At 52.9% G+C, this 24,783-nt stretch overlaps 1 protein-coding gene across 1 annotated transcript in view; it reads right to left on the bottom strand.

Annotated features, from left to right (window-relative positions):
- SEPTIN9 (septin 9) overlaps window positions 1-15,012 on the bottom strand; it is a 151,913-nt gene extending 136,901 nt beyond the window's left edge. Inside the window, exon 1 of the mRNA XM_075440811.1 lies at window positions 14,932-15,012. Within this exon, the coding sequence (XP_075296926.1) occupies window positions 14,932-14,953 (22 nt within the window). The 5' untranslated portion in view covers window positions 14,954-15,012. The remainder of the gene's footprint in view (window positions 1-14,931) is intronic.
- Window positions 15,013-24,783: the final 9,771 nt, after the last annotated feature.

The raw sequence follows: 24,783 nt of genomic DNA, 5'->3' as shown, positions 1-24,783 counted from the left end.
GATTCTCCCTGCAGAGCTCAGCCTGCAACTCCTGAGCACCCCAAACCTCCATGCAGCGGCCCTGGCACCACCGAGCCCTCGCGCTGTGCTGAGCTGCAGCACGAGAGAGGATTCCCAACGCGGCGAAGCTTACGGACTTGCACCCTAGGCCAGAAGTAACAAACCACACTGTGTGCAGCCTGCCACGGTGCACACACAGGCTGCTGCCAGCCAAAGCTGAAAGGTTTTTCCTCTGTCTGGAGGCTCGGGCCGCTTCTGATGACCCCTACGCTACCGTCAGGGTTTATCAGACAAGCTGACCTTTGACAAATGGTATCTTTTGCAGCCGGAGGTCTCCAAGATGTCTTGTCCAGAGGGGACCCATGACACTGCTGTCCCTCTAGCCCAAACCTGCCCGGACCACTTGCTTCCCCTGCGGGAGCATCGCCCAGGCAGGAACCTCCCTCCCTCCCCTGTCCAGAGCTGCAGGATCAAGGAGGGGCCAAGGGAGGATGCTCTGGGGGGTGTCAAAATTCCAGCCTTATCTCCAGAGGCTGAGATCATGGGCAGAAAATGTTTCTGCGTTTTCTCAGCAAGCTTCCCACTGGCACCCCTCTTCCCCTCCACAAAACCACCTCTTTGTGAGCAGTTTTAGAGGCAGAGGAGAATGTTCACTGGTGCAGACTAAATGTATTTGCCATTTCTGAGACATCAGATCTGCAACGGTGCCTGTCCTCAGCGGGAGCCAGCTGTTCCTTAACCTGCTCTGTCCCCAGAAGCCCAGGGAAGCAGCCCCAGCTGCACGGAGGGATGCTGCCACTTGATGAGGGGACTGGAACATCTCCCCTACAAGGAGAGGTTGAGGGAACTGGGCTTGTTCAGCCTGAAGAAGAGAAGGCTGAGAGGGGACCTTATAAATGCCTCTAAATATCTGAAGGGTGGGTGTCAGGAGGATGGGGCCAAGCTCTTTTCAGTGGTGCCCAGTGACAGGACAAGGGGCAATGGGCACAAACTGAGGCACAGGAAGTTCCGTCTGAACATGAGGAAGAACTTCTTCCCTCTGAGGGTGACGGAGCACTGGAACAGGCTGCCCAGGGAGGCTGTGGAGTCTCCTTCTCTGGAGATATTCAAGACCCGCCTGGACAAGGTCCTGTGCAGCCTGCTGTAGGTGACCCTGCTTCGGCAGGAGGGTTGGACTAGATGACCCACAGAGGTCCCTTCCGACCCCTACTATTCTGTGATTCTGTGAAAACTGCCGGTACACAAAGCAGTCACTCGCTGCACCACTGCTCCAAACTGGTGGCCACAAGCTTTAGCGTCTGTGAAGCAAGGATGCTCGCTACTTCAGGTGACAACCAGAGGTCCCAAAGTCTTGGGTTTGACTCCTGGCTCTGCCATGGATACCTGCGAGCCTCAAGGGCAGCACCCACCTGAGCATTTGCACATTAAACATCTGCGGAGGAGCCCCAGACCCCTCCAGCCTGAACAGAGGAGAGGGGCTCTGCAGCCGGTGAGTCACCTCCAGCCGCAGACAGAGGTGGAAGATCTGGCGATTCATCTGACAGCCCCGGATGGAGAGAGGCTGCAGGACCAGCTCTGACTCAGAGAGCTGCTCTTAGATAGCTCACATTAGGCAAAACTAAATTCCACCTCGTATTTTCCAGGCCTCAGTCCTCTGACACAGCATAGGAGCTCTCTCTGAGCTTTAAGATCAATGTCTGAAAGACCGAAGAAATTTACAGGAATAGGAAACACTCTGGTTATCTGCACAGTCATTAGACACGCAGCAGGAGTCAGGACATCTGCTTGTGCCCCAACCTGGCCACACAAACTGAACGAAACAGCTTGTTTCCTCCGCAATGAAGTAGCATAAGCACATATCATTCACAGAGAATTCACTTGGGAAGGCTTTGGAAGGAGGAAAGGTGCTGTTTGTTCACAAAGCGCATCGCTCAGAGGAGCCCGAGGCCCCTTGGTAGGGGTCTGCCCTGGGGACACCAGCACAGAGCAAGGCCACTGGACAGGTACCCCGTGCTCCGGGAGGTGAGAAGCCGCGGTGTCCCTCTCCAGAGGGAACTGTCGCCACTCCTGCCCCAAGTTTCCCACACGCAAACAAAGCATTGACCTCCAGGGCTCTTGGGCATCTGTCCTCATCAGTTATTCTGTTAAAAAGTGAAATTAAAAAAAAAAAAAAGACACATCAGAGCTGAAACATTGTTTAATCTTGCAAAGATTATGATTACATGATTTGAAAAGCAGAGGAGGCTGTTAAGCCCCCAAAGCAGAGGTCTCTACTTGGTTTATAGTCTTATTTTGCCTATAATCTATAGGCAACAGGGCTTTGATGCTTCCAGGATGTTCTGAAGGACTATGCCAACGCAGTTTTTAATCTAAAACCTGATTTCCCAGCTGTGTTTTGACCTAAGGATACATCATTCATTAACCATCAAAAATGGGGAACAGAGAAGTTATAAAAGATGAAGATGATCCCAAGTAAGGCTGCAATGCCAGTATGTTAGAGAATATTAGAATTCATATTAATCCTGATGCACTGGAAATGGGCAAACAAACAGAAAAACTGACTAGGATGCAATGCGATTCAGCAAGGACCAGTGCAAAGGTCTAATCTACACACTAGATGCCCTCGAGTCAGTGGCTGCAGGAGGTTGCTACAAAAGATCCATACCCTAACATGGGCTGAATCACCAGATTTTATCATCACCATCAACTACAGGAACAGCTTAGGGTGACAAGTACTCCAGGTAGGTGCTTGCAGGAGGGTGGGATGAAGCTGACAATCTGAGGCGTGGAAGGCAGACTGTCAGAGCCTTGTAAATGAGATGGCTGACAGCATCCAGGCTCAGCCCCGGGAGGAGAAGTTCACCTCGCAGAAGATCAGATTTTGACCATTCCCTTTGCAAACTTCTAACACTGTGCACTGGATCCTCAGTGTGAAAAGCCACCAGGCGCCAGGCAGAGCAGCTCTGCTTCAGGAGTCTGTTTGCACTCAACCAGCTTGGCTGTCTGGGGTCCTACCGTGCCCCCCGGCTTCCCTCCTGGGTGAACAGCCACGACAGGTCGGCTACATGAAGAGAGCCAGAAAACTTGACTGTGCATGACCAGCTTTGCAGCAAGCAGCCTGCTCCCACCAGATCTGCACAGCCGAGGGCTACCCCAGCCTGTCCCCATCCCTGCAGCCCTACGAGCGCAGAGGGAGCGGCACAGCCTCGTGGAAACATCCTCCACTCAACAGGGTTAACAGAAGGTCCTCCAGGCTCCGTTCATAAGCCGGGATTTCGCCTTGAAACTGTGAGCACCTTGGAACAGGAGAAGGTGCTGCACGTCACCTGCTCCAGCTCCACGTGACAGCCAGGTATTTACTTAGAAACGCAAACAAACCCACCCTGGCAAGCTTCGTGCTCTCCTAGAAATTCAAACAAGGCCATGTCCGGATGGAAAGCAGGAGAGCACGGAGCAGTCCCAGGTAAAGCTGGTGCCTGCTCGGGCAGACCTGGCAGCCCGCAGGCAGCGGAGAGGAGGAAGGAGCAAAGCCACAGCTCGCTGGCAGGGTGTCTGGGCAGCCCGCTCTCCACAGGCGGTCACGGTTTATGGCCGTACTGAGCACACCACCATGTCTTCTCCTTTTCTCACCCACTGTTCTCCATCCAGTGACACCTTTTGCAACAAACCGTGTAGATTTAAAAGGAATATGCAGTTTCTGGTCCTGAACGCCCCTGACCCAAGAAAGCAGTGTGGTTTTTCCCTGTGGTTGTCAGTTCTGCTGCCCAGTTGAGACAAGTTAAAACCCCACGCAAACTGGGGCGTGCTAAAGAAGGCACGATTCCCACACAGGGGCCTGGGGTCTGTCTGACCAGTTCAGAGAGCCCTGTGCCCTCCACCTGTGCCATGATTATACAAGGGAAGCTCAGAAGAGAAGGCTACAAACTGCTTACGGCTCCTGTGCTACTCATGGGAAAGGTGAATTCCCATGCAGATGTCTAATGTCACTCAACTGTTCACAGAGCAGAAATTATCAGTAAAAGTTTCTTTCTGTAGTCATGAGAACTCCTACTACCTCATCAGCCCATTTAGAACAATGAAATACAATTGTAAAATAAGTCAAGGGTTACTTGTATAGCTTTTACCTTCTCAGAGGCTACCACAGCTCTCTTCCAGTGTCCCTCCCAGTATACCCCAGTAAGACCTTTCACTGTCCTAATTCATTCTAGCACATAACTCTCTGAAGAAATTGTTTGCTGTCCTGATGTTTTTCCTTGCACCCTTACAAGATTTCATGCTTTCTATTCTTCTTTCCCTAGACTTGACAATCTTTGGCCCAGAGCACACAGAACCTGGTTCACCCCCTGTCCTCCCCACCCTCGGCGCGTGTTGGGAGAGCACTGCAGAAATACTCAGGATATCTACAAATCCCCCCCATCCAAACCCCAGGGCAAAGACCAACACGCCCTGGCTCACACCCGGCTCCTGGGGCGTCCGAGGCAGACACACGCTCAGTTCACCAGCGTAGCCTCTTCCTGCGCCGTGTCTCAGCTCCCTCCTGAGCCCAGCAGCACCGCAGGCAGTGCCGTGCCCTGGTCTGCACCCTCCTCCTCTCCTGCAATCCCAGGCCCAGCCCTCGCTCCGGCCTTTCCACGTTCCTGGCCTGGCCTTCCCCCATCAATCTCCACCGGCGTACGTGCTCTGCCAGCATGGCTTCTGTTTTTCCATCCGCTGACCCGTGCTCCTGTGTACACCTGACCTGTGGGAAACACTTCTCACCCCCACTATGCTTCTCAGTAGCAGCCTGTCCATCAGACGGAGGGGCTTTGGTCACAGAAATATCTCCTCAGGGTTAGGAACGAGGACATTTTGGTTTTTTTTACCCAGGACTAAGGTCAGGTTTTCCTCCTAGCTCACCAGAGCCGTGTGACTGTGGGCTGGACCGATCTTCCAGCTCCTTGCTTCCCAGTGTCCAGAGCCACTAACCCTTTTTCTGTGCTACAAACCCTGCCAACAGCAGCCAGCAAAGTGTCCACCAAGGAACAGGAGTAGTTTATTAAAGGGTCTAACACAGATGCCTGCAATAATAGGCACTGTACTATTGACATGGGAGCTTTTCTGGCCTCTACCCACTCCCAGGGCCTCCCATACTTCTATTCACAGCTCAAAGGACCTAAAAGGCTCTGTAAAATCTGAACATTAACCCAGAAACATAATATGAAACAACTTTTTACTATTCCCTCTCCACGACAGCTCAAGCACAGGGCTCTTACTTTTGCCACAATGCTTAAAAACTTAGCAAAGCCAAACAAAAAACCCAAAACTCCTTCGGCCATGGACACCCTCCTCCGCTCTCCCCACCACATACACACTGTCCGTACACACTGTCCGAAAAGCCTGACGTATTTTAAGACACTGATGCCTAATGCCAGTTTCCTAGAGAGCAGCTGGTCCGTGAAGGAGCACACGGAGCTGGGGCGCATTTGAAACCTCCACAGATGAACCAAACTTGCAAGGGCTGAGCTCATCTTTCCCAAGATTAACTCATCGCTCCCAACGTTAACTGCAGAAATCAGCCGTCAGATTATTTCACATCTTTGCTGGGAGGTTTATCTGACAACAACCCACTCTGGGAAACAAATCACAGCCTTGCACTGCAGCTGCCAAGTGGGACGGGAGAGACCACCCAAGCCATGACAGTCCCCGACAACCCGCAGCACTGCGAGCCTTTCCGCGCTCAGATGTGGGGCTCGCCAACTGAAGCATCTCATTTGTCAGTGCAGCGATTTGGGAAAGCGTTTACAGATGCAGATGCAGTTGAATGACAATTAACGTCAAAGGGCAATTAACTACAGTAATGTTAGTCCTTCAGGCTGTGTAAGTCTGAACTGTTCAGTAAATACTCAGCAGCTCCGAGAGTCATGATCTATCTACTCATAAAAACAACTAAAAAGAGGCATCTGAAATCCCACGGTAGGATGTGGTGGTTTTGGTATGGCCTGGGCACAACTCACACTCACATCTCTCAGTATTATGCCCAATTTGATAAAATGTGCTCTCTTAAACATGCGAAGGGAGGACACCAAAAGGGAACAAACCCTCCATGCAGCAGACAGGGCTGTAAGAGCACATAATAAAGGTCTGAATTTCAGGATTTCCTGGTGCTTCTAGCAATTGACCTTAGATAAAAGCAATATAGCACACGTGACTCCTTTTATCACTAGAACACTGAAAATCAGCAAGGTCAGAAACCTTCCCCAGAGCAAACCAGACGACGAGGAGGATTACAGCATTTCAGGACTGGACTGGCAACAACATCAGCTTTCAGTGCTTCAAATTAAAATCTATGTGGGCAATGAATTATGCTTCATTCTCACTCCTACCAATTTAAATATATACATTGCTTTTAATTAAAAAAATTAATTGAAAGTCACATTGGATAGAAGATGGAAGCTGAATATTAGGAAACCGAAGCACCTGTGGAGTGCCAGTGACTGACACCTGCCAGTCACAGAGTGGGCAGGCTGGGAGCTCCCCACCAGCTGAGGTGGTTGGCAATACTTGGTCCTCTGCAGGCCAAAGCTGTACCTTTCCTGCAGGCAAACCAAAGCCTCCAGCCTCCTTAACTCACAGCTTTTCATCAATCTTCAACTCCCTTGAACAAAGCCCTGCCACCTCCCATGGTCTATCGCATGCAAGTCCTTTGTCCTGACTTGTAACACGCCAAGAGCTGTTATTCTTCTGAGCAACTTTTATTTGTACGTGTCCAGGCACTTACAACTCAGCCTCTGAGTCATTTAACAACATCTCTTGGCAGTGATTGCTGAGGGCATCTTGTCCTCGTTTCCTTTGTTTATTCAGTCCATTATATAAAGCTATAGGCAATCCCCATTTCCCTTGATAACATCAAAAACAAAGCAAACTTGCACCCAGGGGCTGCTCTTGAGGGTCAGGAGTCCAACCTGCTGCCCAGGTCTGTGGGCTCCAAGATTCCCTGGCTTTACCACCGCAGCCTGCCTGAGTCTGGATGAGCTGAGGGAACAACTGAGCGTCCGGGACCCTCTGTGTCCCCAGCAGCTGCTTTGGGTTCAGCCCTGCGGAGAGCTGCGGGGTGCTGAGCTCTTCCCAAAGGGAGCTGGTTCCTCCGCAGATCATCCCTCCGCGAGCGCTTTCTCACCCCGGGAACCGGAGCCAGAGCTCCGTTATTCCCTCGGTCCCCAGAATAGCCATACTCCCACACCAGGAAATTATGGACTTTCTTGAGCATTGCTGTGACCTTTTTGATTTCCATTATGCTGTCTCCTCCCCCTACACTCCTTCTCTAAACAAATATCAGAGCTGCACAAAGTGCTTCCTGTAAATAATACTCATCTGGCATGGACAAAGGAAAAAAAAAATCCTTGTGCTGCTAGTTCCAGCTTGCAATCATCTCTCCAATTTAACTTCCATTTGCTTGACCTGGGAGCCTCAAAGGCAGCACAGTGTTTGAGGGGAAAAAGGAGGGGGCAGTTACACGCTCTGGGCATCAGATTCAAACCTGCCCTCACCAAAATTAAAAGTTCATGTCACAGACATAACTTACATCGTGCTTCAGACTGCTACAGTGCAACGATCAGGGTTGAAGCCTGAGCAAGAACTTCACAATGAGCCCCTTTCTGCCCAGCACAGCCAGCTACGCTCACAAATGCAGCACCACTGGACAAAACTTTTCCCCTCCCACCCTCCTGGTGCCATCCCACACTGATGCTGGCCTCTGCTCTAGAGACGTTTGAAGCCCACCAAGCCCTGCGAGAGGCCGTTTTGCGCACATGACAGTGGCAGTTGCCTTACAAGCACAAAGCCAGGATTCCCTTTCGGGCTCCTGCGGCGGCGGGCTGAGTGCCCCATACCACCGCGTCCGCAAGGAACGTCTTTGCAAGCCTGAGCTATCACCCAGACAGAGAGTTACACAGAAGGAAGCGGCTTCCCAGGCAGCAGCGGACCCGTCTCTCAGAGGAACACCCTTCCAAGGGTGCTTCAAGCCACCCCTGCCGCTGGTCACTCATTGCAGACCAGTGTGGGAACGGGCTGACTCACCAGTGACTGTGCCGCGGTGTTCCATTTCCGCAGGGATGGAGGGCTGCACAGCCAGGGCCGCGTGAGCACGGCGGCTCTTCCCGAGGCCAGCGGGACCAGGCAGGAAGGGAAACTCCCCGGTGTGCTGCCAAACACACCAGCACGGCCAGTTGGCAGCACCCCGAGGGGACAGGCGGATCCCACTCTCCTGCGTGTCACCAGGCAGCCCACAGCAAGCACGTCCGTCTGACAGGTTAAATCTTCACAAATCGCTGCAATACAAAGTCCTTTCCTCTTCCACAGACTCTGCCCTGGATTTGGATCCCACCTTAGGCTGCAAAACCTCTTGCCTAAGAGCGGACAGGCTGGCCTCACCCAAGCAGCCCCACTCGCCACCCGGCACCCAGCAGCGCTGCTCTTGGGAGGGACTCCCCTGCAAGCAGCGAGTTCTTCTCCGCAGCAACATCTCCCCGTTCCACGTGGCACCGCTTCTCCTTGCTCACCCCAGGTGGGCATGGGAAGATGATCGGCGTTTTGGGGAAGCAGGTAATCACCCCGTTGGGCCCCACATAGCTTTTTGTAATTTTCTGCCTATGTCTGCGTGTGGCTGCTTCTTATTTGGCTTTCTCCACAGGCTGGATTCCCTTGCTTCTCCAAACTATTTCCTAACAGGTGTTGGGCTGTTTTGCTACCTGAAGCAGAGCTCTACCACTGCCTGCACATGCCAGCCAAATCTGGCAACAGCAGAGCACCCAAACCCATAACGCTGATCCTGCCACCCCAGCACAGCATGGCACTGCTATAGAAATTTTTTCGTAACAAGGTTACATCAATCATCACCAGCCACCAGAAACATGTGACGGCTCAGTGCGCTGACATCTACAGCAATACAGCCTGCCAGTGTGCAAGTAACATATAACAATTGTGCTTTTCCATTGGACATCCCACGGTCCCACCTCATTTTTTGCAGCAAGTAAGCACAGCAGTAAGTTTACCAGGACTGATGCCATTTGCCATCAACAACTCTTGATCTCTGCTAAGCCACAGAAACAGGCTGCGAGGCCGTGAAGGCAGCTGAGAACGGTCTGTCCAAGGATCAGGGTGCTTTCGTCCAACAGAGACTCCAACAGCTCAGCACTCTAAGAAAATCACAGGCTTTACTGCCACAAGAGAGGACAGACACATTAGAAATCTAATTCTCTAAAGCATACAACTTTTTAATTTTAAAAGTAATCAAAAGAATTGTTAAAGGTTTTTAGCTGCCAACCCCACAGTGCAAGCCTGGGCAACTCTGCCTCTCGGCCATAGCGTTGGTCTAGGAGCACGGTCTGTGACACTGCCCTGCTCATGGAGCCTTCGCCTCTGCTGCCCATCATACACCAGTCATCGAGAAATTTGGAGGTGTGGGGAAGGAAGGACATGCACATTTTTATCCGGTGTCCCCACAGCAGTACCCACTCTCTTTGTGCCTCTCCAAATGCTGCCATGGCTCAGACAACAACCCCGGGGCAGCAGCCAGCAGGAACATCCCAGGCCACGTCCTACCGTGCACGCAGCAACGGGGAAGTGACCCAGGCAGGGACAGAGCGGGGAACAGCATGATGTGATAGATTGAGTGATAAAAAAAAAAATATAAATGAAGGGGGCTGGGGAAGAAAACCCACCAGGCAGAACGTGTGAATGTGAGCGGGCATGGTGGTTGCTGATCGTTGGTTGGAAAGTGAGAGTGAGAGCTATGGACTAGTTGGAGATGGGGTTGGCCAAAACAGCGAGCGCTTGCCAGGCAGGAACTGCATCACGTTTGTTCTCTCTTTGCTTTGGGTGCTTAAAGCAAGGGTGGGGGGCCATGGACATTTGGTATCAACCAGCTTTCACATGGATCTGAACGGTGCACATCACCCGTGCAGCTGACCAAGCCAACCTGCAGAGCCTTCTGCATCCTGAAAATACAACGCAGAGCCCTTTGCCTGCACACCAGCCTCCTGCCGGTCTCGAATTATCAAGAAACAAGTTAATTTTGTAGTCCTTGTTATTTTCCTTCCTGCTATTTCAGTAACACAAGGTAACACAATGCCAACACAAAACCATGTCATGAAAACTTCCACAGCCTCAAGTAAGCGACAGGGGTTCCCAAGGCAAGTCCCCCCATGATGGCACTGCCAGCACCACCATCCCTCCGCTTCCCTCTGCTCCTGGGCCCCCAAACTTTCTCCTCACCCTTTTCCTTCCCCTTCACATCCTCCCCGCTTGCACAGACTTCGCTAGCGCTTCAGCTCTGCTCTGCCACTGATGGGAAAGAAAAGAAGCCCAGGCCAGGCTTCACTACTCTGCTCGAGCGCAGAGACCTGGAAGCGGGAGAAGGCAGGGACGGGTGGCAGCACAGGAGCCGAAATGGCATGCTCTGAGCGAGGTGAGATACAGCAGCCAGGTGTAAGCAAAGCAACAACCCCGCACAGAAACCTTTGCCTCTAATAAAAACAAACACCAGCACCATGTCCAGCACGCCGGCTGCTCCTCCACCTGCGGCTCCAGGGGTAGCTTTGTCCCACCGAGCAGCAAGGACATGGAATGAAACAAAAACCCTGGTACTTGTGAGTGCAGTGGATTTTATCTGCTCCTGCTCTTCAGCAGCGACCTTCCTGAAGGCCGACGTCTTTCCTTCCTACACCGTCTATTTGCACAAGCACTACCCAGCCGTGCCAGTGGCTGCCGTGCCTCTTCATCAACCAGTTTGTCACTGCAAAACTACCAAGTGCTTTGGTCTCGATACACAGCGGCTCAAACTCACTTGCAACAGAGACACCGTGCACACGCTTCAGCGCAGCAGGCACAGGCAGGGCTGTGTCGTACGGAGATAACCATGGAAATGGGGCAACGGGACAGTGCATTCCTCTGAGCTGGTAGAGGCATTGCCTGCTCAGGTTTTGAGCAACAGGTTTGAACCACAGATCGAGGATCCAGCTTCTTATGGTTGACTGCAAATCCTCAGTACAATCTTATCTTTTTTTTCTAATGATATCTTGTGGGCCCAGCAATGCAGGTTTTGGGGAGTAAAAGCCAGCTGTGAGTCTGAGCTGAAAAAACGCCTTTTTTAGTTTTACATGTTTCAAAACAAACTATTTTGAACTTCTGTTCAAAATGACAATCTAAAATTAAATGAATGTCTTTGTTGGATCTGAGCAATATTTTTGCCTTGATACTACAGTTTGGCTAGTGAAATAAAACAAAAAAAATATCAGCCTGAACAACTCTGTTGATTTTTCCATGGCTTAGACACCCACAGTGCCAGCTGGATGACCGGAGCCAGGGTCCAGCTCAGGAGAGAACAATGAGGCTCTGCAAACGCTGGGTCATCTCTGCCCCACCCAGCAACTTTTACGACAGTGAGGGTAAAAGTCATCGAGGGAATCGCACTGGGCCTCTCTCGCACAGTATCGGTCTGGAAAAACTGAGCCTGAAAAAGATTCGCTCTGTCCCAGCAGGCCGGCAGCAGCCAGAGATGTCGGTACATCGGCCCCTCTCAGCAGGCAGCACTCATCCAGCCACAGCCCCTGATGCTCATTTAGGGGGGCCTGAGTCTACGCACCGCTGCTTCACTGCCCTCTGACGCGCTCCTTCGCTTCCTGGCAGACGAGCGCTGGCTGCGGTGCACATCCCTGTGCCATCACAGCCGCACACCACCGCTCTCGCTCACCCCAGCAAGAGCTCACCTGCTTTTCTCCATGGGTCACAGGCACCAGAGCACAGACAAGGAGCCACGTGGCGGGGTGCAGACCCGACATGCCCCCCTGACACTTGTAACGGCAGAGCTGCAGGCGGTCAGCACCTCCAGGGCCTGGGGCAGGAGGGGATCCCGGGACACTACAAACCAACCCATCAGAGGACCGCGCTCTTTCCCCAAAGCTTCCCAGTCTGGATAATGCCAGCAACTCCTATGTGACTTACATTCTATTGCCCATGTTTTATAAGGAAACATTTTGCAAGTCACAATATGGGAAAAAAAGTGTTCCCAAATCCTAACGCAAGGACCAGATCACAATTCTCCATTACCCCTGCATGTGTTCCTATGGCCTTAGCTCATATAGAGGAGTTGTTTCTCCCTACACGCCTAAGCAATAAATTAGGAGTCCATAGTTTAGGTAAGGGTGGGTTCACACATAACCACTACAGCTAATTCTGGATAGGGCAATCCTTATTTCAGTGCACCCCATCTTACATAAACCTGCCACTGCAAACAGTCCTTGGTCAAAACAATTTGCACCATCCTTTAAAATAGCTATAAATCATCGTGTCATTTATCACGGATCCTGTCTATTGCTGCTTTGGTGATGCAATTGTGCTTGAGTAATGGAAAATGAGAATCAAAAAATCCTTAAAAAAAAGACTATTCCAGGACAAGTAAAACATCTCAGAAAAGAAACCTCTCCTTGCCTTAAGCATCTGAAATAATAGACATCTGGCTGGCTTTTGAGCTGGCTTCAATAGCAGTTATTGCTCATTTTTAACTTGCCGTGCAAAACCCCCTTTTCACCCTCTCTCCTCCTCCTGCCACTGCTGCCAGGAAGTTCCAGGAAAAAAACACGCTGCCAGGCTGAGCCGCATGCGCCCGCGGCCACGGCACAAAGGTCTGAGCCTCTCTCTGCTGGGAAGAGGTAAAGCATCTGAAGGCAAACTCGTTATCCCCACCACACCTACATGGCATGTGCTCAAAAGTCATAGCAGATGGGTAATGATTTCCCCTGAAGTCCTTTAGAAAAGGTAAATCTTGCCTGGGGTGGGGAGCGGCCTGCTAACAGGAGAGCACTTACAGCAGCGTTGCTGTGTTCAGAGGAGGACGGAGCTGGAGCTTCAGCCCCGTGAAGTCAAGTGAGATCCTCCAGCTGGGTTCAGCAGGACACAGTCCACAGAACAGATCCAGAATACACTGGAGAGGAGCAAACAAGGCCAGCGAGGGATGCTCCCTAACCTCAAAAAGGGTTTAGAAGATGATTATTGTTTCCTTTTCTCATCATTTTCAGGAGTTTCTCAGCCAGGCACTGCGTTTCCAGCCCATCAGGGGTTGTCAGCAACGTGCCTAGCAAGCGCGGTCTTTGCAGCTGAGAAGTCCCTTTGTCACCTCACCAGGCAGCAGAGAGCTCAGAGGCTCTGCAGCACTGTGTACATCTCCAAGTCTTGGAGAGGCAATCTGAATTCCCAGTGAAACTCCCCAAAGCAAGTCACCATCGCTGCTCCCCGATTTGTAAAACCACCAGATTTATGGACGAGGAGGGCTGGCTCTGCCCCGCGCAGAGGCGGCAGCTCTCCAAAGGCAGGCTCCCCAGCGCGGTGGGTGATTCATCCAGTGCCTTTCTGCCCGATGAATCAGCAAGGGGCAAGGCCCCAGCGCAGCGCGGCCAGGAGCTGCAGCACCGAAAGCAGAGGCTTTGCAACGTGCAAGCGAGAGCTGCTCAGAAGAGCTGCCTGTGCTTTTTGCACGCTTACTGGTGGTCATGGTGCAGTTACCCTGCTGCTTCAACGCAGTGAATCCTGGCTAGTGCAATTCTGTTCATTTTCCTGAAATAACTGCCCCATACCAAGGGAAATCTCGAGGCAAACAGAGAGTTTCCAAACTACAGCTGCAGTCCCTTTTGAATCAAAGGCACTGAGCAGACGTCAGCCGCCCTCAGTCGCAACACTCAGCGAAGGCGGGTTTGGACGCTGGCCAGAGACATCGGCCGCAGCAGGGGCTTCGCAGTGCCACGGCTTCACTTCGGCGCTACCAACCCAGAGCAAGCGCAGCAATTAAGGGCCGCTGGGCTCACCCGCAAGAGGCCGTAGTATCCGGCCATACAGCGCTGACAGCTTTTTCTTAGGACAGCCAGTTACCTCCAGACCCGTTCTTGCACCGCTCCTGTCTGCTCTGGGGCCGCTTTCGCCACCGTCTGCACCTCCGGAGCCCTCAGCAAATAACGGGTTTCCCGATGCACAAGGCACAACCGTTAATACCCACTTTAATCCATTACAAAGTGCCAGTAATCATGCTTAGGCTTTCTCGGGTTCCCAGAAAACAAGCCCTAATAAAACCTCCCTGGCAGTCCATTTAGCAACACTAAAGAGCAAGAAGAAACACGCAAGAGAGAAACACCGCTAACTAATTTTAACAACAAACAGGCAGCAGCACCACGCAGGGAATTTGCCCAGTGGAGACAGACCCCTGGCTCTGGTGGCTGATGAGCTCAGGCAGAGTGCAGCCGGCCACGACGTGGCCTGGGCAACTCGCAGCACGGCAGCTGCCCCGAGCACCCCGCGGTGCAGCCGGACCGGCGGCTCAGGACACGAGGAGGTGGCCAGCGGCGTGTCACCGCGTCCTCGCAGCAGCCGGGGCGAAGCCGGGCAGAAGCGGGTTCACAGAGCGCGGGAGCCGAGCAGAAATCGGCCGCAGAGAGAAGTCCTGCGACCTGGAGGAGCTGCCAGCGGCACCTGAGCTCTGCGGGGCGAGCAAGGGACCTTTCATGGGAGATGTGCCCGCTCCGTCACGCACCAGCCGCTTCTCGGGGCCGCCGGCAGGACCTCGCAGACGGCTCAGAGGAGCTCTCCCAGTCATGGCTGCTCGCTCCCACGAAGACGGCGCCTGCGGGAGCAGCGGGCACCGAGCCGGAGTCCCGCCACGAGCGGGGAAGCCCGGGCGGGGAGCGGAGACGCGGCGTCAGGGGATCGCGGTGGGTGCCCCAGGCCGCCGTCCCGCTCCGACCCGCAGCTGCCCCCCGGCCTGGCACAGGTGCCTCCTCCGCGGCGGGGTTGGCCCGGCGGGCCCAGCCGTCCCCGCCGCCCCGCATGAGGCGCGGGAGAGCGGCGCGTCGGGGCTGGGCTGGGTTTCCACCGTGTGGCGGAGGGGCCTTGGGGCCCGCGCTCGCTCACCTGCGTACGCCGCCTTCCTCATGCCGCCGCCGCGCGCCGCGCAGGGAGCGCGAGCGGGGCCGGGCCGCGGGGCGCGCGCTGCCTCTGTCGGCGCGGGCAGGGTCGGGCAGGGGACGCGCGCGCCGCCACCGCGGGTCAGCCGCGCGCACCTTCCCCCGCCTGGCGGGCGCGGGGGGGGGCGCAGCGCTCAGCCTCCCCCGCTCCCGCAAACCGGGGCGGGGCGGGGGGGGGCATGGCGGGGCTCAGCCCTGCGCTGCCCCGGCGGTTCCTAGGCCGAGGTGGGCAGCACCCCCCCCCACCCCCGCAAACACCTCTGTGCCCTTCAGAGCGCTGACGCCAGGCTGCGAGGGGCCAGCAGCGTGCGAGGGGTCAGGGGCCGCAGGGAACCCCCCCCCCCCGGGCAGCCCCCCACGACGCTGGGGCCCGGCCTCTCCCCCGGGCGGCTCCGCGCTGCCGTTGCTCAGGAGCAGGCGGGGCTGCGGGAGGGCGGCCATGCTCCCGCGCGCGGCCTGGGGGAGCGCGATGGGCTGGGGGCACGGGTACCGCGGGCTGGAGGAACGGGCGAACCCGGGCACCGGGCCCGAGCCGCGGCCGGGAGGACGGAGCCGATCCCTGGGGGGATTTCCACAGCCTCACCCGCACGAAGGTCCCCTCCGCCATGACAGAGCTCCGCCAGCTCCAAGGCGCGAGTTCAGCGGGAAGGGCTTGCGCTTTGGGTTTCGACTTCTCCACGGTAGGAGAAAAACTGTTCTGCTCCCCGGCCCTGACCCTGGCGTCGGAGGACAAGAGCGCATGGGCTGCGTTAAGACGACACCGTCCCGTCAGTGTTTGTAACCATTCCTCAGCCACAGATTATCACTGCTACGACAGATCACAGAGTCACAGAACGTTGGGGGTTGGCAGGGCCCTCTGTGGGTCCCCCAGCCCAACCCCCTGCCCAAGCAGGGTCACCCACAGCAGGCTGCACAGCACCGCGGCCAGGCGGGGCTGGAATATCTCCAGAGAAGGAGACTCCACAGCCTCCCTGGGCAGCCTGGGCCGGGGCTCCATCAGTCTGAGCCTCTCTTGGGCGTTTAGTGCAGAATCGGAAGAGCTGGCTGAAAGCGCTGGGTTGTGCAGCCGGACGGTGCCGACGCAGCTCGGGAGCACCCGCGCGTTCCCAGGTTTGCAGCAACAACTGCTCTGCCCATGCCCACCGCCTCGTGCCTCACTGCTACGCCGCGGTCCCCAGCAGGGAGATGCCAGCAAAAAACTCCATCATCAAGAAAGCTTTCAAACCACCAAAGCTTTGTTCCTTAAGTAAACGTACATCTAAGCCCGTAGTAACAATATTACTCTTTCCACAGGTGCTTTTGAAATCATTAGTCACCATTTCTGGAGGAGAAACAATAGCCCAATGACTTGCCCCACCTCAAACACCACGTCAGGGCAGAGCCCACTCCTGAACACGAACCCCCCCACTCTGCCCTCGCCCGCGTCTCTGCCGGGCACAACTACTGCTAGTACTAATGCTCACAGGGATACGCTTCACTCAAGCTCAGAAGACAACTTTCTGTTCTTCTTGCATACGGATGTATGTGCACGTGTGCCGGATTAAGTGTGATTACATGTGCACATGTGTGCGATTAAGTGTGTGGTTCCGCATGTGCACGTGATTACGTGTGCAACGCGTGCCCGCGCCTGTGCAGGGCTGCTGGTGAGCAGCGTTCTCGGCGCTGTGGCTGGGGTACAGCCATCTGATCAGCTTGACTGCACAAATACAAACAGCAAATTGTGGAGCAGGCTTTCCACCGCAGGGCCAAACAAACACGATAAGACAGAAAATGGCTGAAGGGATTTTTTTTTTTTTTCTCTGAAATACTGTCTGACAAAGAGTGCTTTTCTTCAGCTGCCTGCCCCAGAATTACCAAGAGCAGCAGTCGCTTGGCTCAGAAGGGCAGGTTAATGTTTAATACTCATGCAGAGCCCACAGGCTTCCAATAGGTAAGTCATTTATAGCTTTTTTTCTTTTCCTCTTTCGCAAGATTAGTGGGGGAATTCATTGTTCCTGAAAGTGGAGGGATTCAGACTGCTGGCCCAGCCCGGCCGCGGCGCAGGCAGGCACTGTGTGAGCCTCATGCACCCAGCCCTGCCAAACCAGCTCTGACCTGGCCTGCCGCCCGCACCCGTCCTGCGCCGGCTTGGACATCCCCTCTGCCAAATGCATCCCACCCGGCACCCAGCACGGTGCTGGCAGAGGGGCAGAGCTGGGCTCTTTGCAGAGACGCCATGTCAACCTTGCTTGTCTCCATCTCACCCTGCTGACCCCCCCCACATGGCAGTGATCTCTTTCGAGGGGTGAGTGTTGAGCAGGCTCCTCTGAGCCCAGCGGCACCTGCACCCACCGAAGCTGCAGATGCTGCATCTCCCACCGCAGCTGTGAGCCTGACCCAGCTGTGATGCCCTCAGCAGCTGGCTCTGCACGGCTCAGTCGGCAGCGCTGTGCTGTAGTTTCACAGCAGGCGTGAAAGGCATTTTCCACAACTGGTATGCACTGTCTCTCCCCCAGCAGCATCCTCCAGGCAAGCACGTTCCCCAGCATGTGGGGGTCCTGCACTGAGATACGCAATCTCCCAAACTAAACATATTACAGTGATCAGAGGAGAGAGACAAGCCCTGCCAGCTACGTACAGTGGGCTAGGGCAGAGAGCCAGAGGCTAAAGAAAGGGTCAAAGCGAGGGAGAGACTGGGGAACTCAACAGCACCAAGTAATGCATACTGCAGCGAGGAAGAACGTGTAGAAAAAAGGAAACGATGAGCCTCCAGGGAAAAAAAACCTACACTCATAGACTAGCACAAAGCTAGGCATGAGGGCATGATGAACTATGTAATTGCATCTCTCCAACTGACTCACTCAACCTCTCAGACCAAGTTTCTGGTCTTACAAAAGGGGAAGAAGGTTGAGTTTTCCCAGGGAGAGGTGTGGGGAGACTGCGCATTACTCAGTGCTGCCCTGGGGCTTGAAGGCTTTGCCTGATAGGCAGAAGTTGTGGTATGAGAGAGAGCAGAGCTCCCCAGGTGACCAGCAACAAGGACAAGCAGGAATTTAGGCTGCAAAGACCTGCCAGTGAGCCGGCAGAACAGGCCTGAGCCTCCTCTTTGGGGAACAGTGTCACTGACTGATTTAGAGGTGGAAACTCAGGTGTCAGGACTATGAACCACCCACATCTCCCTCTCCGGCTCTGGTTGGTTTACATCTGATCCTCCAAGCTCCTTTTTCCTGACCAATTGCTCTTTTGTGGATGCGAGGCTGGAGAGAGGGCACAAAGCTTTCCACCCTGCTCTGCACCAGCACCCCAGCCTGCCCAGCGTGGGGAGCCAGCTGCCAAACCAGTCACGAGGTGACTGCACGCCGGCCAGAGAGGTCATTGCAAAAGCCCCATAAAACTTCGCTTGGAGAGCCCCTGGATTCAAGGGAAAGGAAGCAGGAGGGGAAGGAGACCACAAAGGAGATGAGACCATGTTGCTTTTGGCCACGGAAGGGCCACCCTCACTGCCCAGAGCCTGCAGTTGCCCTGGGAGGCACAGAGGGTGGCTTTGGTGCTGCTGCATATGCAACAGGACCTGTGTCTCACCCTTCATACTTTGGTAAGTCCAACGTCTCGGATGCACCACGTCAGCAGGAAAGGGCCAGGCGGTTCAGTCAGCCCGCCGAACCCAAGTGCGAGAGCTCTGTGCCCGCAGCCCGGCTCAAGGCAAAGTGCGGTCCCTGCTCTGCGCTCTTCGCAGCACACAGCTGCTGTTGGTGGTGCCCCGGACAGCAAGAAGCTTGTGAGAAAGGGCAAGACCAATCAACCAGCGCTGGATGCTTGCAGTACTGGCAGGATCTTCCCTTCTTTCTGCCACCTTCTTGAGGAAATTACAATATTCTGACACCCCTGGTCACTCTCCATTGTAGCCCTAATGGAGTGCTCGCTCACACAACACACTGGTTCATTAATCCTTAAAATGCCATGGTTGCTTAAGTTCATGATTATCCTCACTTAGTTAAAAAAAAAAAATGAAAACACAGGTTTTTATTTTTAATGGCTCTGAAAAAAAGAGTTGCCCAAGCTGTGATTAAAACTCAGAGCTGTCCAAATTGTTACTACGTAACTTTAGGGCTGCAGGAATATTGGGCCTGTCAGCTCTGAGCTCAGTGGAGCCAGTCTCGGATAAAAAAACCCCATACATACCCAGATCTCAGAGAGGGAGATCAAAATCAGTTTGATGATCCAAATTTCTGATAGCATTCCTGGATAATAAAGGCTTTGCAAAGCACAGCCTGCGGAGGTCTGGCAGTGACCTGAAGTGCTTCCCCCAGCACCGGGATTTCAGCCGAGCTCACATCCAAGGAGCCTCCAAGCCCCGACATTGTCAGTAGGTACAGGTACCTCCTGCAGCAGCTCCCATTTGGCAGCCTGGCTCTCAAGCTTGCAATAAGGGATAGATTTATTAAGTGCATGTGGGGTGCCTTGTTATTCGTGAGCAACAAAACCATTGAATCATGGAGATGGGGCAGTCAGATGAGCATGAGAGGAGCTCAGGTCCACATGGGAGGAGAGTCTCCCGCTTAAAATTATGACTGAGCTCTCAGTTAAGTCCATGGAACCGAACAAGCAAACAAGGCTCGTTTACCTGTCCCCAGTGTGACTGGGGGCAGTGTGCCCACCACTGAGTCCTTCTGTACCCAAATGCATGTGTGAACCTGGTTGCCATACCCAAGAAAACTAAATGCAAAGAACAGCAGTGACACAGCCATCACCGAGGAGCACAGCTAACCTTTGCCATGCTCCAGTTCTGAGCCACTTTCTTTTTGCCAGTGGCCAGCATTTAATGCAGCTCTTCCCTTCCCTGCTCCACAGCAGGAGACCACAGATGTTCAGCCTCTTGGCGTCAGTTCACAATGCTCGGATACAGGAGGCAAGGCAGCTGTGTTGATCTCAAGCCTCATACATTAGCTCTCTGCTTTTTCCAAGGACTGATTCACTTGGTTAGGACACAGCACAAGCTAGCAACAGCCGGACTCTCTCTGTGGTCTTCAGTGCACGTGGTTAAAAAGTAATTTAGCAGTGTGTTTCCTAACTCCTTTCCCTGTGATTTCATCTGACAATGAAGCACCAAAGACCCAAAGCATTACAGTATTACCACATTATATCATCATATATGGTCTGATGGTCATGCTGTTCTCTTCTTTGGGCTGATGGTTACAGTGAGGAAGCAAATAACTTAATGAAGCAATTACTCATATCAAATCAGCAGGTTTTGTTCTTTTCTCCTGTCTTGATTATGAGGAACCAGGAAGAATGTCCAGTTACTCAAGGCAGAACTTCATTACCAAGCCAGATAACATCTGCTCAACCACAAGGTCCACATCAGAAGGCTATTTTCACAGAGCAGCCTCTCCTACGGTTAGGGAAGGGAATACTTCAAGGGAAATTAAAGCTGAAGAGTGTATTAACAGACAATAAAGTAAAAATTAAAGGCAGTAGTCAATGCCTATTCAATAGAAGGAAAATCCCTGAATGCAAGGGAAGTCTGAATGGAAGGTCATAAGTGTTTTCCATTTTGAATAGCCCCAGTCTCTGAAAACAAAACTGTTGACGGTGCTTTATGAGCTGACCCGCATGAATAGCCCCCCTTCAGAATTGCTGTAAAATCCCTGGGCTGCTTTCAGAAATGCCAGCTGAGCACTTCTAAAACTAGCTGGAACTTTGGAAAACACAACCAGGTCAAAGTCAAACTCTCAAACCCCTCAAAGCTTAATCCATTTTTAACAAATATACAACCCTGTTATGGCTTTTGTGGTCTCAGTTTTAGCTGAAGCTGCAGGAATGAAGCAACAGCCATGACTTTGTGTCAGTCAAGTCCTTCCAAAGTGGTACGGAAGAGCTCTGGATCTTACTTGTAACCAAGTGAGAGCATCACTTTTTCATCCAAGCATGGTATTTAACCCGGGGCAGGGGCTTACCCCAGTGCCCACCCTTGGCCAAGCTGATTATCAGGTGCTTTTTCACAAGTGCAGTTTGGAGAAATGGACATACATCCCTGGGCAGGGAGAAAAGGTAGAACAGAGGTAGACTGCTGGAGCTCTGAAAAGCCAGGCTTACTGGTCCTGCTGCACAGGACAGAGGCGCAGAAAGTGTGGGACTAAACTCCTGCAGAGGAGAGGGACCACTCACCGCCTATTCCAACCCCTCCTCAGCAGTAGCAACCAGTCTGGCTGCAGACTTGAGCACGTGCCCAGCAAACAGCCAGGCATCATCGTTCTGCTGCTGTTCAGAGACATCCATGGGTACTCAGGGAACAGTACAGTCACGCTTAAAGCTGTGCTCGACTGTCTGCCTGCCATGATTTCCAAATCCATCCCTCTGTGCAACCCCCAGTCCTGCAAGCGTGAATCAGAGCGCATTCTTAAGTGCATGATCTTACATGCTTGCTTCCCTTGTTTGCAAGCGTGCAAGAGGCACAAGGTGCCCCTTCCCCCTGGCAGCCCTCAGTGAGAAGGCAGACCCAGACGCAGAGGGGGCTCTGCCTGTCGCTTGGAGGGAAGACGCTGGACTGGAGCCATGGGGCCTGCTAGAACTGGAAAAGGGGAGCAAGGAACTGGAAAAAAGAATCAACAACAATAAAAGAGCCCACAGAAAATGTGGATAAAGGAAAACCGCAGAAGGATCAACAAGAGTCTGCCTATAATCACTACCAAGGCAATTACAGAATTAGGGAAGATTTATAACAGACTGAAGAGCTGGATACTTGGCATGTGAAATGGAAAAGCTGTAAGGAGGGAATTCTGTATGCTGGCACCGGGCTCAAGAGCCACAAGTGATGCAGCCTCAGCAGTTCTGTCCTATACAGAGCAAACTGAGCAGTATTTTGGATGTCTTTTCTCATACCTCTCAGCTTCCAGCTATAATTTGCTGCAGCCATCAATTCCCAGTTTTCAAAACCAAAACAAACAACATTTATTTATGCAGAATGTTGAAAAATGTGAGGAGTGATTAATAATAGCCACCATTTCCTTAATGCTCTAACACAGTGCAGCTTCTAGCCAGCACTGGCAGCCCTTCTGCGAGGAAATTGCTATTATCCAACTTTACAGGTGGGGAAACAGACACAAAAAGGCTACAGAAAGCAGCTGGTTTAACCCATATCTAGAGGTATAGCTCTGGACTGTTCTTTACATATAAATCTCAGTAATCCTGGAAACTGATGCAGGTTTATCTGTCGTATACTGTCACCCAGCATTAGCCATCACTTAGGTGTCTGCCTTGATTGCTAAGAACAGAATTCCACTGTTATTTTCTCTTGTCTTACACTGGCACATCTTTGTTTCTCAGTATTCTTTACCTGCCATGTATATCGTTTACTCCAGAATTCAAAAGGATGATTTGTCATCAACTAGCAGCAACTAAACTACCTGCACAAGACTTAGGGCAGTGGACAGACCAGCCCCTCCAAACCGATACACTCGTTTCCAATCAACGTGAACAAGCCCTAAGCCTAGAAGTCCAAGATTTCCAGATTAGTTGGGTATAAATACCTTTGGAAAGCTCCAGCAAGGCTCAGGGGATTTTCCCATTGACAGTGAAAGGAGTAAGTCTAACAGTCAGGGGAGCTGCAACAGGCAGTGGCTTTAAAAGGTAAAAATCAGCCTCATCCAAAGCTGAGCAGTGCCAGTAAAGAAGCAGCCAGGGCTGCCTTCATGCCCAGCTCAAAGATGATCGATCCAAATGAATCATCACATGAGACAGGCAAGCAAAGAGGTAATTTAAACACTGAAACGAGCCCGCTGCAGTTCGGCAGGCAGCGGCATGACTGGGCTAACATTCCCACCTCAGAGAGGGACTCGGGCACCGGCTGGGGAGGGCGGGCACAGGGAGCGTGTCTCAGCGCCATGATTAGCAAGAGGCTTATCCTGCCCGCACCATCCTCCAGGTTCCTGCAAGGGACAGTCCCAGCCTTGCTGCTGGGGAAGCACCTCAGAGTCGGAACATGTATTTTCAATTTAGATGTTTCTTGAAAATATCGTAAGCTTTACAAACTGGCAATTTTTTAGCACTGACACACACTTTGCAGGCAGCTCCTGTAATGGCAGCACTGGCAATAGAGTGAGTAAACACGGTCGCACTGTGCAAAGCTGCCTTTCTCCTTACTGAGAAAGGGATGAGGAGAGCATTAAGTGCAACTAGGAAAACCAGCTCCGATTCCAGCTCTGTATGAACCGGCAGGAAGTGCAAAGCTGCATCGGGGAGCTCCTGCCCGAGAACAGCAGCGGCCTCGGGTCTCGCTGCAGCCCAGAGCCTCGGCCCGGCCAAAACAAACCGGGCAGCATCAGAGGCTCCAGACCGCTGTCAGTGCTGTAAGTGGTTTTTGGGGGCTTTTAAGAGTCAGCTAGGGCTCCAGCTAGAGCATGAATGGTTTCCTAACAGAAATGATTTCAGAGTCTGGAGCGGTTTCAGCAGGAGCTTGCTGAGCTGGCTGGTGCCAGGAACTGTGTGAATGTAGCAGCAAGGAATGCTTTCTCCTCCTCATCCCCCCGCGCCTCTCGGCTGCTCCCGAGACGGGGCTGCGCTGGACGAATCGGAAAAAGTCAGCTGTCATCCAGAAACCCCAGGGGGGATCTGGCCTGCATTTCCACACAGGCTGCGAAGGAAAACTCTGCGGAGCAGCCAGAGAAACGGTCACCTGCTAGCAGGGTCACGGCAGGAACAAACCCTCATCTCACCCATGGCCAAAGGAAAACAGCTCTGCTCCACGGAGGGAAAAAACCAGGAACTATAAAAGGGATATTGTATAAGCCCTGGTGCAAAAGCCTTCCTGCTGTTGTTACATTTTAATAACTCATATTTCCGAGAGGAGTGGGGCCGAGCGCTGCCTGCCGTGACTGCGAACAATGGCACCAGCCGGACCCCGCGGAGGTTCCTCATTCATCGCTCGCCCAGCGAGCTCCCAGCCTGGCCCGCGGCCCCGCTCCCCTCCCAGGCTCGCCAGTCTGGCACCGCAGCTGCCTTCATGCGATTGTTTCCCCGCCTGACAGATTAATTTTCGCTCAGGTTTTTGTTACCGTCTTGCCCTCTCGTGGCTGGCCCGTAGCTGAGACGCTCCTCCGCAGACGGATGCACTAACACCGTCCCTGCTAGATGCTGTGGTCACTGTCCCCAGCAGCGCAAGATCTGCGATCCACTGAACTTCGCAGCCAGCATTGCACGCTGCTCCTCCTCTGATGAGGTCATTCTCTGTGTATCGAAGTCAACTACAACTGTTACTTTTTTTGCCCGCTCTTTTCTTGCCCCATTAAGATGAAAAGTACAGAAAGTAACCAGAGATGCATTCACCTGGCAATGGCCTTCAGCCATCAACTTTCTGAGCGGAGCACGTCTGAATTCTGACCATGAGCACTTCCTTGGTGTGGAGAAAAGCAGTGGCAAGGAATGGTTTAGCTAAACTGCTTGGAGACACAGCTTCAGGACACCCCACATGTCAGTATTTACTCACTGATCTGAGCTCAGATGGATTCAGTTTTCTCACCCCCCCTCCGGCAATTCATCAGTAGCAAAACATAAAAAATAAATGTGTTAGGTAAATCATTCTTTCTGAAACATTCATTGATTCTGATCTCACCAGAACATCTTCTAGTAAACACTGCGAGTCTTACTTGTGCTGGTTGGCCTTTGTGGCCACCTGAGCTTTCCTAAGGGGTCAGACCTAAGGTTGTTCTTTCTGACACAAAATACAAGCTTTGCAGCAAAGTTATCAGCAGTGACCAGATGGAGCTGTTCCCGATAACATTTCCATTGCTATAGGCGTTTCGATCACGAAGCAATACAGGAA

The sequence above is a fragment of the Opisthocomus hoazin genome, chromosome 21 (genome assembly GCF_030867145.1).
Source record: "Opisthocomus hoazin isolate bOpiHoa1 chromosome 21, bOpiHoa1.hap1, whole genome shotgun sequence".
NCBI classification, from domain to species: Eukaryota; Metazoa; Chordata; class Aves; order Opisthocomiformes; family Opisthocomidae; genus Opisthocomus; species Opisthocomus hoazin.
The sequence above is the reverse complement of the archived record's forward strand: the minus strand, read 5'-3'. Positions and strand labels throughout refer to the sequence as shown.